This window comes from Suricata suricatta, chromosome 6 (genome assembly GCF_006229205.1).
Source record: "Suricata suricatta isolate VVHF042 chromosome 6, meerkat_22Aug2017_6uvM2_HiC, whole genome shotgun sequence".
In the NCBI taxonomy this organism is placed as follows: Eukaryota; Metazoa; Chordata; class Mammalia; order Carnivora; family Herpestidae; genus Suricata; species Suricata suricatta.
In genome coordinates, this window is record NC_043705.1 from 50726237 (window position 1) to 50741434 (window position 15198).

The following is a 15198-nucleotide window of genomic DNA, read 5'->3' on the forward strand; positions in this document are numbered from 1 at the left end:
TGAGAATATAGGAAATGACTGATCGGGATAGGGCCCGAAGAATTACTAAGGTACATCAAGAAGGGAGGTGTTAACAACTTACTTTTTGGTATTTGCTGAATGTAATAACGTTAGTGCAGTTGGAACACTGTTAGTGCCTCCTAAGCTAAAACATCAAACAATCAGAAATAAGTAATTCTTTATTTTTTAATGGATTGGAATTTTATTTGCATAATATTGGGCATAGTGGCCCAAAAAAAAAGGATAATACATTCATTCTCACTAAGGAAAAGATTATTTTAAAGAAAGTGTTCTTTGACTTTGAAGAAGGTAAGGCAACTTGTTACGTGTGGAATAACCGATTCCCTTTGGGGCCTGTTGTGCAAAGGAAGATAAAGAATTAGGTTAATAGCATCCTACAAGGTGCCCACCTAAATGTCATCTGTATAAGGTGCTCCACACCTCTCTCCACATGTCCTCCACTTGGTGTCACTTTTCATAGCTGATGCAAATGACAGTTGATGCCATAGGAGAAGGCAGTGACATGGGTTATCATTAACTTCTGGCGTGATCTTAGGCAATTTATCCAGTTTGTCATTTTCTCTAGTTAGAGGTAGCGTTCTTTCTTGAATTTTTTTAAAACTTATTTTAATATTTACTTTTGAGAGAGAGTCAGCCTGAGTTGGAAAGGGGCAGAAAGAGAGGCAGGCACAGAATCCAAAGCAGGCTCCAGGCTCTGAGCCGTCAGCACAGAGCCCATCACGGGGTTCAAACCCACAAACTGAAATCATGACCTGAGTGAAAGTCAGATGCTTAACCAACTGAGCCACCCAGGCACCCCCGTTCTTTCTTTCTTTTAATTTTTAATGTTTGTTTATTTTTGAGAGCGAGAGAGTGCACACAGGAAGGGACAGAGAGAGGGAGACAGACTCTGAAGCAGGCTCCAGGCTCTGAGCTGGCAGCACAGAGCCTGACACAGCGCTCAAACTCATGGAGTGTGAGATCATGACCTGAGCCGAAGTCGGGCCCTCAACCGACTGAGCCACCCAGGCACCCCGCCCCCATTCTTTCTTGATTAATTTTGTGTTTTGCTGGTTTTAAGAGTAACCATTGTTAAAATATAAAATTGTTTTCTTTTCTTACAGGTCCTTCAGTCTTGGAGACTATGAGGGAGCCTCTGCACCCAGGGAAAATGTTACCCTTTACAGGGGGGAAGGGTAAACCAGTAGGGAATACAGTACAATCCCAACCCTACTGGGAGGGGCGGGAGGGAGGTGTTGCCGTCACTGTATTAAGTCGATGTTGGGAAACGTTTTAACATCTGGAGCCTTTGTGGGTGGAAATCTGTCTCCAATTACAACTCCGCACTGGATGTGAAGAAGCAAAAACAAAAATCAAAACCTATTCAGTCTACTCACAAAACAGTACATCCTGGAATATTATGGGGAATTGTACCAAAACAAGAACCACATAAATGATGCATAGGGATAAGAAAGAAGAAAAATTCTATAGCGCACAATAAAGGAAACCTAAGAATGGGGTTACAAACAGTAAAGAAGCTTTTTTTTCTTAATTTAAGAATTTTTATAAATTTTCCCACATGATGGGGCCTTGTTTTGCATGCTGATGAAGAACTACACAAATGAAGCTAATAGAATTAAAATCAGCTTGCCTACCCATAATAGAAGCAGGTTCTTGGAAGTTACAATTTAAGGTACCCCAAAAAAATTGGAAATAAAACAAAAACAAATTTAAACAATGAAGCACCCTGTGAAATGCCAAATGAGTCACTCCTTTTACCTTTGTGGGGTGGGCAGGGAGGGAGGAATAAGTGGGGTTGGGCATATCAGACTAAAGATTGACATCTTGATTTTGCATTAAAACATTAATGTAGTGGATATAATTTGATGGTTGTACTTCATTAGATTTAATTTCTAGGCCAAGACGTTCTTTTTAAAGTGCAGTTTAAGGTTCAGGCATGCATTCTGGCTCATAGTGATTGAAAGTACTTTAAATTAGTGGGGAAGTAGCATGCTTGCATCACATAGAGTGAGATTGGTATTCATTTACCTCTGGTGCGCCAGTTTGTGTTGCAGTTTACCAATTCAATATAGCCCTGCATTTAAAATTCCTTTTTAAGATTTGTGGAATTTTTATTTTTATTAAGAATATAGATATAAAGTACTGTAGTTTACAGCTAGGCCTTGAAATACCTTTTTAGGATCTTGTTAGGAGTAAGATTGATATTGTATTGTGTGTAACCTGCACAATGTGGAAAGCTGATATACCTGTGCAAAATCTATGCCTCCGTGCTGTCAGTGTGATGTGCTTTCTGCATGGTTATATACTACTAGTGATTTTATCAAAACTTCTAAAACATAAAATACATGGTAAAAGATCTGTAAGAGGCTGCATAAATGTTAGTTGGCACATAAAGACAATTGTAGAAGTTGAAGACATGATTGCTATATCTCAATGTTTATTCCCACTCAACATAATTGCCTTCTAAGCTTTCTTTTTTTTGTTCAAAGCATGATCTTAAAGATGTTTAAGTTAATGGATGTAATGCAGGGTTCCTACACTGTATTGGCGCATGTTGGTGGCCCTCTGTGCCCTAGACAGATGCACACAGGGTGCAAGTAAAAAGCTACAGAGTGAAAGTTGGTTTGGATCCTCTTCATTTCATTTGTTTAGCTTTTCTGTTATTTTTCTCTACTTACATGTATTCCTGTGAATAAATCCTTGTTAAGTTAACCCTTTACTTTTCCTTCCATGTGTATTTTCTTATATACTGTGAATGTGAAAACCTAACTGGTACACTTGATCTTGTGTCCATATGAAAGTGCAAGTCTTTATTAATTTGGATTGCCTGAGCAGTGTATCCCATGATGATGAAGGAAAATGGAGAGATTTTTCTTTTTTAACTCTGCTGGTCAGAGATGAAGCCACACCTTTCCATTTTTCAATGCTGCATATTTAATCTGCAACAAAAATGTTAAGCCATAACAACCTTTTTATATTTTAGTTTGTCACCTTTGCATTGCAGAATAAATCCTGAATAACCATTTTTATAAGCAGTTGCTCCTCTTTGCATGGTTCTGTTCTTCTAAAGGTGTTGAATGATACAGCCATTGCACTGAAGTTTGAGCTGTATGCGTGTGAATTTAAAAATACCGTTTCAAAAAATCTCAAATGCATGGTAGCATGCAGAAAGGTTTTTGTTACTGTGTGTGTGTGTGCGTGCGTGTGTATATGTGTGTATTTTTTTAAACATGTTCTTTCACCTTTTTTCCTTCTACTTTGGCTTTGCAAATTTCAGTCTGTAGAGCTCAAAATTAAGTCCTATTTTATAATGTCCAATTTTTTTTTTTTATCACAAAGTTGGATCCAAAGGGTATGTAGCATTTTGCTTTCTAGTACCTTGCTTCACTGGGAACTCCACTTTTGCTTCAGAGTCTTCAAAACCTGATTAGTGTAGTTATTTTATCCTTAAATCCTAGTGCTACTCTGTAGCTTAATGCTTTTTAGAATTTGATGTCGGAGATATTTTAGAATTCTGGAATAAGCAAAATTTAAGTTGAAAGAAATGGCAGAATTCTTCCCTGAACACTTTAAAACAAGCCTATAAAAACAATCTTGAGTAAAATTATCTGGATCTGTGATTGACAATTCCCTATTGACTGAAAAGCGAATTGACACCTCTCTGATTAAAAATTGGTTTTCAATTAAGCAGATATGTAACATGGAATGTGCCCATTTATGTGGTCACTTAACCTGATTTTAAATTGAAAGGAAATTTAAGACTAGAAAGTCAAATTAAGTCCTGGCAATCTGAGATTGGGTTGTGTTTTTTGTGCTTTTTCTGCCCTTGAGGTTATTGTTTCTCCCTAATTTATATTTCAGATACGTAGTATAGCATAGGAATTTGCAGAAGCCATTTAAGTTCTCTTATGAGGTAAGCTCTGATTTAGCATTTTTTATTCTGATAAAACTTAATACATCATGGGATATATATATATAAAGCAACTCTTGTGTAGTCTTAATAGTTTTGAATGTTGACTGAATGTCTATGAAGTTGTGTTTGTCTTTGTTACATTCCAGTGTTTCTGCCTCTTGGCATGCTTAAAGCACGGCTTACTTCATCTGCTCCTTCCACACTAAAGTGCTGTTAGTGTGCTCAACTACAGAAATAGCCGCTGCTAAGTGATGTAGATTTTCTACTTGAATATTTTTATGTTGTAGGAACCTCAGGAGGTCAGTGTTTACTGTTTTATATATGCCTTCTTTTTCCTGTTTGAGCTTCTCTCTTTGAAGGATTCTAACAGAACAAAAGCTGCTGATCAACCTAAGTTGGAAACAGAAAGTGTATTTAATATAATTTAAATGCATGTTTGGCAGTTCAGTGTTGTAGTCGGTCCATTAGCAAGTGAACTTAGTGCCACAGAATTCGTTTATTCAGGAAAGAATTTTGCTTTTTGTATTGTCTAATCTCTTTAATAACTTCATACTGTGTAAAAAAATCACTTTTCTATATTTTTTAGTTGGTTATTTCCCAGATAATCAACATGTAAATAATCTTTAAGAGCCAGTTCTGATGCTTTACATTATTGCTACTTGATTCTGTGATGCAAGTTAGGTTTCAGAAGAATAGATTTTAAAACACTTAACCAAGCCATTACATCTTAAAAACGAGATAAGTAGCATACATTTTGTATTTAACATATTGATAAACACTGTGATTTTTTTTGTTAAGACTTTTTCATTGATCTGAATTGCTTAAATTGCATATATTGTAAAATACGATCAGATGTATATTTTAAAATAATTTCAACAGACTTTTCCTCTCTTGAAATGCTTTGTCTACTCAGTTATGAAATATTCAGATACAAGTTTTATCTCAGGTGAATATTCTTGTATCCTTTTTGCTTTGGTGACATATGCTTATAAAGGGTCATCGTATTTACTTTGTTTTTTAGTGTATTTCATGAAGAATCTTCACATTTAGTCAGATTTTCCAGTCCTTACTCTAGCAGACTAGGGTGGTATAGATCCCTCCTGGCAAGCCTTTTGCATGCAGGTTTACCTTGAAAGTGAGTTCAATTTGGTCCTCTTTTTCTCCAAACCCTCAAGATAGGAAAATGGGGTTTTCTGTCCTGTATTGAATTATCCTGCATAGCTAAAATGCCACAATTAGACTAATTAATTATATCCTAAGCTCTTTAGTCTAAATTTAACTTACATTCTTTGCCATGAAGAAAAAAGTGGGTTTTTTTTGCTTCCTATAATTAATCTATATTATTCATATTGAATGTATTAACAGATAACGGTGCAAAAGACATTCTTCCCAAGAGAAGAATGTACCATGCATAACTGCAATTTAAGTCCTTCTTTAGCAGTACTTTAAAATACAGCTTTGGTTTTTGAGTTATTTTTGCAAATATCACAAGGGGGAAAACACTAACTATACTGTTACTGAAGTGTAGGCATTAAAATCTTAAAAACTATGGTCTTCAGATTAAGGGATAATCTAGATGAAAAATCACATCGATAAAGAGCTGTGTAACAATATCATCTAGTTATGATACCCTGCAAGAGCATTGTATACCTACTTAGTAGTTTTCATACTGTATTAAATATGGAGATATTTCTAATGCCTCTTAAAATTAAATTTTGCATAAAAGTTTCATTCACTTGTACACTTTCCAGGTTACGTGTGACTAGTTTTTCAGTCTTAATTTAGACCTTTCCCCCATTGGTATTATTGATACGTAGAGGATTCTTTACCTTTATGCCTAATTCTTATACATATGAATTTTAAGGTATACATTTAAATTAATAGCAACTGTTTATTGTGATTTGTATCCCAGAATGTATTGTTTTTTTAAAAAACTGCATGATTTTGAGGGAAGTTAAAATGGTGATTGGTTTTTTTTCCTCACCTCTTGTACATTTTAAAACCAAATCTTTTTGCCAAGCATTGTAGCAGTAATTAGGAAAATAGAATTTTCTTTTGTAAAAATTTTTGTTCATCTACCATAGAATCCTCTTTTACTATGGCTTGGTATTATGCAGAATTAGCTATTTTGCAAGTCTAATTATCTTCCTCAAAGCCTCCTATGACATGGTTAGCCTATAAGGCAGTGTTTGTCCCCTCCTAATACCAGCCTCATAAAGGGGTTCTGCTGTACTTTCCCCATATTACCTTGCTGATGTTTTCCTGTGTGGATATATAACCAAATTAAGATTGGATGATTTCTATGGAGATAATAATTAGACAATACTGTATAATTAATTTTACTTAATAGATGATCATCTGTAAGAAGAGATGTTTAAACGTGGTTAATGACTTCACTTCATATTATAAAGCAGTTTTACAATTAATACTCATGTTAACATTGGGTGCAATAATTTAGTAGTTTTAGCGTTAGTTATAAATAACTGGATCTTTCTGCTGACAACTTAGGTTGTATGAGTTATGCTTAAAAGCTTTAAATCTGATGTTTCCTGTACCTGCCACACTATGTTAGAATGTGTCCTTCAAATAGATCCTCCTGCAACTTCTCAAACTGTACTAAATCGATATTTCTTGAAGTCTAACTCTGTGCTAACAGATCTTCATTTTAAATAGAATATGGTTTTAATTTTTGATAAGCTGCTGAATTTTAAAGAGAGTTTTTTGGGGCCACCAAATATTTTGGATCATGCAGAGAATATATATTGTACTGTAGTAATTTTGTATTTACATTTGTATGATGTGACATAATAGATGTGAATGTTAATCACTGCTTGACTATGTTAATAAAGTTGTTTAACTATAGATGTTTCACTCTGATTTTTAATGAAAGAAAATGAGCTTTCTTTCCCTTCCTACTCCCCATTTTGGGTTCAGATCAGTCTTGTGTTGTTTTTTGGGGGTTTTTTGTTTGAGGTTTTTTTCTTACATATAGTGCGTTCTTTGACAACCATTTTTAAATTGAAGTGTTTTTTTAATTTGTATAGTTCAGCAAAAATATTTGCCCCACATTTTAGTTTAACAGCTATTGTTGGCATATTTTCTAAATGGTAGATTCTAGGTTCAGCTCTTGGTGGGCAAGGAAGGAAAAATAGTGCTCTGCAAAAGAAATTAAAAGATGAAGTTTTGAATAAAACATTGTAAAGATAAATTGCATGAATGTTTATGGATGTGTGTCCTATTAAGGCAGGATTCCAGGATTTAGGACTTTGTGGGAAAAAATACTCAAAAGCAGCCAAATTTTTGGTCATTTAAGATCCTGACTTGCTCTAATCTTGAAGAAATTGTGCCGGAAGCTAAAACTTTTGGGTTTTTTGGTAAGTATTTTAATATTTTTGTGAAACAAAAACACAAATGTTACAATGTTTATAGGCGTTTTTATCTTGTGATGACTTCATAATTCATGTGTTTTAAATAATTTTTAAATTATATGATTACTTAGGAGTGATCAGAAAAGAAGCATTTGAACTAGACAGCCCTTGAATTTGGACTTCCTCCTTACCATACTGTTGACTATAGAAACTGAAGCTGTGACTGTTGCTTTGTAATTCTGAATCTCAGAGTCGTGGTAACAAGGTGTAAAACAACCTCTTGAAACATCCATATTGATTTCCAGTTCAACACAATTGCAAATTACAGTTCAGAAATTCAACACCATTTCTAAACCATTGGCAGTAGTGCCACTGGGGAAATTGGTATACTAAGACCCTTTCAATTTCTGTGCTAGTCATTAATGTGATTCATTCTATGCCTATTATAGTGATCTTTCTCTGACATTGTTTTCTTCCAAGTATTCCTTTTCAAGCTTTATATTGCCTTTTGAAGAACTTTATTAAACAATTAAGAATTGACCATTTCTGTGCATATAGGAAGATAGCGAATTGGTGCGTTGCTTTTAGTATCCAAAATTGCCTGTCAATATACATTGACATGATAGCTATGCTATTTCAACGAACAGTTTTACAACCATCTTACTACTATTGGACATTCAGAAGTTCTCATTTTTCACTCTTGGAGAGGTCGTGGGGCACCTGGGTGGATGGCTCAGTCGGTTAAAGTATCTGATTCCTGAGCTCAGCTCAGGACTTGATCTCAGGATGATGAATTTAAGCCCTGCATTGGGCTCCACACTGGGCGTGGAGACTACTTTTTGAAAAAGAAAATTGTGATGAATGTCCCTGTGCTGAAATGTTTGCATATGCCTGTAGTGATTTTTCTGTACTGGAATTGCCGTATCTAAAGGAGATGGCTGCAGCCCAGTTTCCTTTCAGATAAAGTACTAATCTCCATACCCAGCAGCAACTCCAGTGGATGATGTCGTATGCTGTGAGTTGTAATTTAATAGCAAGATTTTCTAACTTCAGGAAATTTTATATACGCAATTTGTCTTCTTATTACATATTTAACAGTTACCTAAGTCTTCTGTCACAGGCACACTCCCTGGTTTCATGGAACTTAGATGCTCTTGTAGGAAGGCAAATAAGTGAGTTATGTAGTGGCAATGCCAGGGAGAAAAAGCAGGTGAGAGGTATTGATGGTTGGAATGAGGTTTGCTATTTTTAATGAGATATGAGGGGAGACAGAGGAAAGTCGAAAGTGTCCCATCATGTGAGAAAAACTTGAAGGAGCGAGCTATGGATGTCTCAGAATTAGTATTTAAAGTGAAGGGGGCAAGAAAATATGTTTGGTTTGTTGTGCATGCAAATGAGAAGGGGGTAGCTCCAGCATTGGCTGCTAGGGAGGAGAAGAGTTACATATGATCCAAGAGGTGACTGAAGGCCCAATGGTATAGGTCAGTTTTGCATTTGAGTGAAGTAAGGAACCATGGTAGGGTTATCTGGCTATGTTTTAAAGGAGGAATCCAGATTTGCCAACATAGGACGGGTTGTGTGAGGGAAGAAATCAAGAGGGCTCTTAACGCTTGGTGTGACTTCAGCAGCTGAAAAAAATGGAAGTGTCCTTAATTAGAATAGGAATAATCTAGCATTTGGGTTGAGACATCCGTGTGGGAGGAGAAGTAGAGTAGGCAGTTGGAGATAGGGGAGATAACCTGGCTATCAAATGCAAAACAGAGTGTATAAACTAGTGCTTCAAACCATGAAACTGAATAAACATTTGAGAACTAGATAAATGACAGAAGCACTCCCTCAAAAAATTAAAACAATAGAACTCCCCTATGACCCAGCAATAGCACCGCTGGGGATCTAAACAAGGGATACAGAAGTGCTGATGCATAGGAGCACATGTACTCCAATGTTCATAGCGGCACTGTCAACACTAGCCAAATCATGGAAAGAGCCTAAATGTCCACCAACTGATGAGTGGATCAAGAAGATGTGGTATATACATACAATGGAGTATTACATGGCAATGAAAAAAGAATGAAATGTGGCCATTTGTAGGAAAGTGGATGGACCTCGATGGTGTCATGCTAAGCCAAATAAGTCAGGCAGAGAAGGACAGATATCACTCAGGTCTAGCAGGAGAAACCTAATAGGGGACCATGGGAATGGGAAAGCGGGGTGGGGGGGAGTGAGGCAAATCATGAGAGACTTGAATGCTGAGCACAAACACGGCTGAGGGGGAAGGGGGTGATTGTGGAGGGGGCACTTGTGGGGAAGAGTACTGGGTGTTCTATGAAAACCAACTTGGTAATAAACTAAAAAAAAACATTGCCAAATCTAAAAAAATATGTAATATGTAAAGAACAAGTAGCGTATTTGTAATAGTGGAAGAATACATTGCCATTATTGCTAATGAAGATTAGTGTATCTTTGTGGAAACTCATCATCAGAGTTAATTGGTTACTTGTTCATTCTAAAAAGGGAGAATTTTTAAATAAAAGAAAGTGGATTTGTGGAGGAAAGAAATCAGCTACTTGTCCTAGAGTAGTAATATTACATTACTGCCAGGAACTCACTGTACCTTAACCAGTAGGACTAGTTTTAAAAAATCTGTAATGTTGCTATTCTCTTTATTTTATATGTTTCTGCATTAAAAATTGAATTAAGAAAGAATGATAAAACTATAGGGGAACATGGTATCCTGATGTACAGAATGGGAATTTACTTTGCATGTAGCACAATGGAGGTCATTTTGGCAGACTCAAGGCTTCCTCCAAGGGTTGAAAGACCGTAGGTTTTCCTTTTCCTCAAAGCGAGGTCGTTTTGTGTTCCTAAAGCCAAATTGTTCAAGAAATGTGGAAGCTTGTGAAGAGTGAGCAGATCAAAGTTTCCAGAGCTACAGAACCTCCCTAAATGATTAGCAACCAGTTTTTTATTTAAGGATAGGATTATCTCAGAGTGAAAAAGCAAGAGATGGATGCCAGAAAAATTATGAAAGAAAGGTAGTAGTTTGGAGCAATCCCATTCAGATATTTTCTTTTTAAACTATGGGTTTGAGAGTTAAGAACTGCTTCATGAACAGGCAGCTCAAAAGAACTAAATCTGGAAAACCTCTAAATGTACATGAAACTAGTAAATGACGCTTAAGTGAAAAAATGAGTTATTTGACAAGTGTTGGCAAAACTGAGTAGACATTGGTGCAAAAAAATGTATTCTTACCCCATACTGAGAAAATTCTAGATCTAAGTTGAAACCTTATATATGTGTGGGAGTATATACATATATAGGCACACACAGTCATGGGGAAGGCATTCTAGCTTTGATACCTCAAAAGTCTTGAAAGAGGAGATACTTTAACAAGCCTAAACATTCTATATGACAAAGTAAAAACCTGGAGGAAACTTTGCCGCTCCTTTCACAGAAAATGGTTAGTTTCCTTAAATTATAAAGACAAGTCAGTAAGACAGCCCAATAGAAAAATAAAAATAGGCAAAGGATATTAATAGTTCACATAAGGCTAAATATAGTTTTACACATGTATTCAACTCCATCAACTGAAATTTATACTTCAATCACTTTCATTGATGAAGGTTAGGAAGGTTTGGTGGTGATGCACTCTTCCCTACAGAAGATGGAAACAGGAATTTGTGCACTGCTAGCAGGAGTGAAATTAGTACAATATGAAGGGCAATTTAGAAATCTCAAAATATTCATCAAAATTTAAAATATATATGTGTATCATTTGACCTCTAAATCACCCCCTAAGTGTTTAACTTATAGCCTCTAATGGGAAGATGCCACATGTCTTTTCACATTCCTAACTTAGCAAAAATGGAAAACCTCACAACAGAGGAACGGGAACTCTCACAATGCTGTTTTAATACAGCTGCTTTGAAAAACAGTTTGCCGTTAACTTAGTAAAGTTGAACGCTTGTATATGCTAAGACTCAACAATCCTACTCCTATTTCTATCCCTTAGAATAATTCCATATATGTGTCAGGAAACATACAAGGATTTTCATACCTTCACTGTAATTGAAAAGATTAAAAAGGAACAGTTGAAATGTTCTACAGGATGGATGAATTTTAGAAGTAGTACTGAGCAGGGCCATCTGGATGGTTCAGTCTGTAGAGCATGCGATTCTAGATCTTGGGATTTTAAGTTCAAACCCCACATAGGGTGTAGAGATTACTTGATTTTTTTTTTTTAAGTGGTACTGGGACAAACTGGGTGGCTCAGTCTGCTCAAGTCATGATCCCATGGTTTGTAGGTTCAAGCTTCACGTTCAGCTCTGCACTGATGGCTTGGAGCCTGCCTGGGATTCTCTCTCCTCTCTGCCCTTCCTTCACTCTCTCTCAAAATAAGTAAACATTTTAAAAAGAGTGCTGAGTTAGATAAGCTAGGGATTCGGTAGAATACCTACAGAAAAACCATTTATATAAAATTCAAAAATAGGCAAAACTAAAAAATACATGAATAGGAATGGACACATGTATAGTACAAAATACATGTATAATACACAATTAAGATGGTTCCATCTTGGAGAGCTGAGGGTGCAATCATGAAGAGTGAGTTGTGGCTACTTTTCATGCTATTTCTTTAAATGGTACATAAATATGTACTCACGTATGTTTCACACAAAACTTCATAGGAACGTCATCTTTTATAATCAGACTTGAAGGAAAGTTTCTGGTAGTACTTCGTGAGTTAGCACATGGTCATTTCAATCTAATATACTTAGGAACTAAAGAGTCATGAGAATTTTGTTGTTAAACTTCTGAGGTATTCAGTCCTTTCTACAAAGCCAGGTATACTTATTCACTGGCATCTTTACTGGTAAGTTTTTCTAAGTATCTTATTTTTACATTTTCACTTTGAAAGCACATTTTTTTCCAAATAAGAAAGTTTATTTAAGATGTTTTCTTGGGGCAGCTGGGTGATTCTGTCAGTTAAGCATCCAACTCTTGATACCCAGGTTGTGAGTTCAGGTCCTGCATTAGCCTCTGAGCTGGGCATGAAGCCTACTTTAAAAAAAGGGTGGGGGGAGCGCCTGAGTGGCTTTGTTGGTTGAGTGCTGACTTAGGCTCAGGTCATGATCTCACAGTTGATAGGTTTGAGCCTCGCATCAGGCTCTATGCTGACAGCTCAGAGCCTGGAGCCTGCGTCAAATTCTGTGTCTCCCTCTCTCTCTGCCCTTCCCCCACTCGCATCCTGTCTCTGTTTCTCTCAAAAAAAAAAAAAACACATAAATTTCTTAACACAAATTTCCTTATCAGAACTTAGACTTCCAAAAATTTAACCCATGTTCAAAAGCCTACTCTATATGAGAGAAGGAATTGACGGTTACTAAGCCTTTCTTCCACGAACTTTGGGATTTTATAAGAATTTGTGTTAAGCCTCATCCTTTTTGTCAATTGTGGGCATGCATGTTCTTAACGTGAATTTTAATTTTCTTGAGATCTAAGATCTTAAAAAAAAGACTAGCTTAAACTATAATCAAGTACACTATGTCTAAATCAAAACATCCCCACTAGATGGAGCCATTTACCTAGATTAACCCTGGACTATTAGTAAACTTGTAAGAGCAGAAGGCACATACATAGAGCAGATTGCCCCCGATAGGCTCATCCCCCCCCCAAAGTGTCATTTTTTACATGAAAATAATCTCAAAAGTTTTTTTCCTAATTGAGATTTTTAAATTTCAATGCTATTTTCCCTTAGAACAAAGGGAAACTTAAATATGTTTCCTTAAGTTCAACTAGAGTTTATGGCCTAGGCAGGACATCAGAAATATTAACATGTACACGTTACTTGACAATCTTGTTAAGGTGCAGAACCTGATTCAGTAAGTCTGGGGGGCAGGCAATGTTGTACATTTTTTAAAAATGTATTTATTTTGAGAGAGAGAAAGTGATTGGAGGGGGGAAAGAGACACAGAGAATCCAAAACAAGCTACAGGCTCTAAGCTGTCAGCACAGAGCCCGATGTGGGACTTGAACCCACGAACCGTGAGATCATAACCTGAGCCTAAGTCAGTCGGACACTTAACCGACTGAGCCACCAAGGTGCCCCCAACACTGTATGTACAATTATAATAGATTCCCAGATGTTGCTGTGGTGCTTGTTTTTGGACCTTACTTTGGGGTGCCAAGGACCTACAGACTTCTTGGAAACCTCAAATTCCCTTATGACACGAGGGACTAAATGGTTAACATGTAGACTTTACGAAAGGGTAGGGGTTTTGAGTATTTTGTCTGCAGTTATTTGAGCAATTCCTGAAATAAAATCAGTTGTCCAAGAAATGTTTCTTGCATGAATGAAGTCAAGGTCTAAGTGTTTTTTGTGCAATAACTCCTTTCATCTTCTTGACAGGCTGTGAAGTCAGCTTTTATTATTACCGTTATTATTCCAGTTCACAGAAGAGGAAACTAAATCCATATGTAGGGGAACCAGGATTTGAACTCAAATACATAGCTGAACTTGTCAGTCTGGCTCCAGGGCCCATGCTTTTGGCCAAAATACTATACTGCCACTCATTTTAGGTAACCCATGACCAAGAGAACAAAAAAAAAAGATAAAGACCCAAAATGATATAGGCACTTACTGTTCAAAGACTTTGTAATATGCCACTTCATAGTCACTTGTTCCTGGCAGATTGGGGGTTTGCTTAACTATTACATAAAATCCCAGTGATGGGGTCAAGACTGTACATTATCAGTGTGCACACCATTTCCTCACTTTGGCTTACAGATGGGGTGGGAAAGAAACGAGACATTCACCTAAGACCCACTCTGGGTTCACAAAGGAGCAGGGTGCCACCAGTCCTTGCCCCATTACCTAATTTAGTTAAGTCTGGCAGTTTCCTTGACCAAAAGGATGAATAATGATCACAAATTACAGATGACCAATAGACGGGTCTCCCTAAGTGCCCCTGGGTATCCAGGCACATGGAGTCATGTATTCGGGTATCCTGCTCAGCTAGGATTCTGTTGGGCCATCTCTGGCTACTTTTGGGAATTGGTATTCCAGTTATATCATCATATTGTCAGAAGAAACTTTTACTTTACATTGTTATTTTTTCTAATTTTCTAGTCTTCTAATCTTTGATCTCGTTTGCAGACCTGGCAAAAAGGAGGCAAATTGACCAGACGACTACAAGAAGTCACTCGTGATTTAAATAGTTAGGGGCTGGGTTGTACTAGTAAAGTTCATTCACTATTACTTGAACAAATTTCCTACAGGAAATTCAATTTTATGTGCTTTCTGGTTGAAACTTAAATTTCTGTAGCTTTGCATTTTATCTTTAATTAATATCTGAGAGAAAACATTTTTACTAAATAGCTTATAAAGACCCACAGATATTTCAGAAAGTGCTTATCTTCTAAGGACACATAAATGACACAGCTTATATAAATTCTAATTTCCATAGAATCTTTCCCCTATTTTAGATGTTTTTGTTCTCTTGACCCGAAGTTCCCATCACTGCTCCAATCTTCTCTCCTATAGTGAATAACTATCCTAAGTCAGTACTTTGAAGAAGTGCTGAACATATTAACATATAAGAACTATGGTTCTTAAGGACCAAATAAAATGTTCACCATTTTCTGTGTCCTCTGACTCTTGCTACATTCCCCAGCTCACATTCACCTCTGTCTTGAAGCTCCTGCCACACCTACCTCATTGTTCCTCAGACATGTGAAGAGAGGGAAACCTTACAGTCTTCACACTATTGCCTTCACCTCCTTTTTGATTCACATGGCCGGCTCCTTTTGCTAATTTTGGTCTGGCTTCTTAGCAAAAAGTTTTTCAGATTCATCCATATTGCATGAATCAGTGGCTCATTTCTTTTCATTGCTAAGTAG

General features: G+C 36.6%; 1 protein-coding gene across 3 annotated transcripts in view; it reads left to right on the forward strand.

Annotated features, from left to right (window-relative positions):
* Positions 1-6796, forward strand: part of TNPO1 (transportin 1) — a 91433-nt gene extending 84637 nt beyond the window's left edge. For all 3 annotated transcript variants that reach the window (XM_029942420.1, XM_029942422.1, XM_029942421.1), the window contains one exon: positions 1125-6796. Coding sequence is in view for 1 of the 3 variants with exons in the window: in XM_029942422.1 (XP_029798282.1) it covers positions 1125-1148 (24 nt within the window). In the remaining 2 variants the exon portion in view is untranslated. The remainder of the gene's footprint in view (positions 1-1124) is intronic.
* The last annotated feature ends 8402 nt before the right edge of the window (positions 6797-15198 follow it).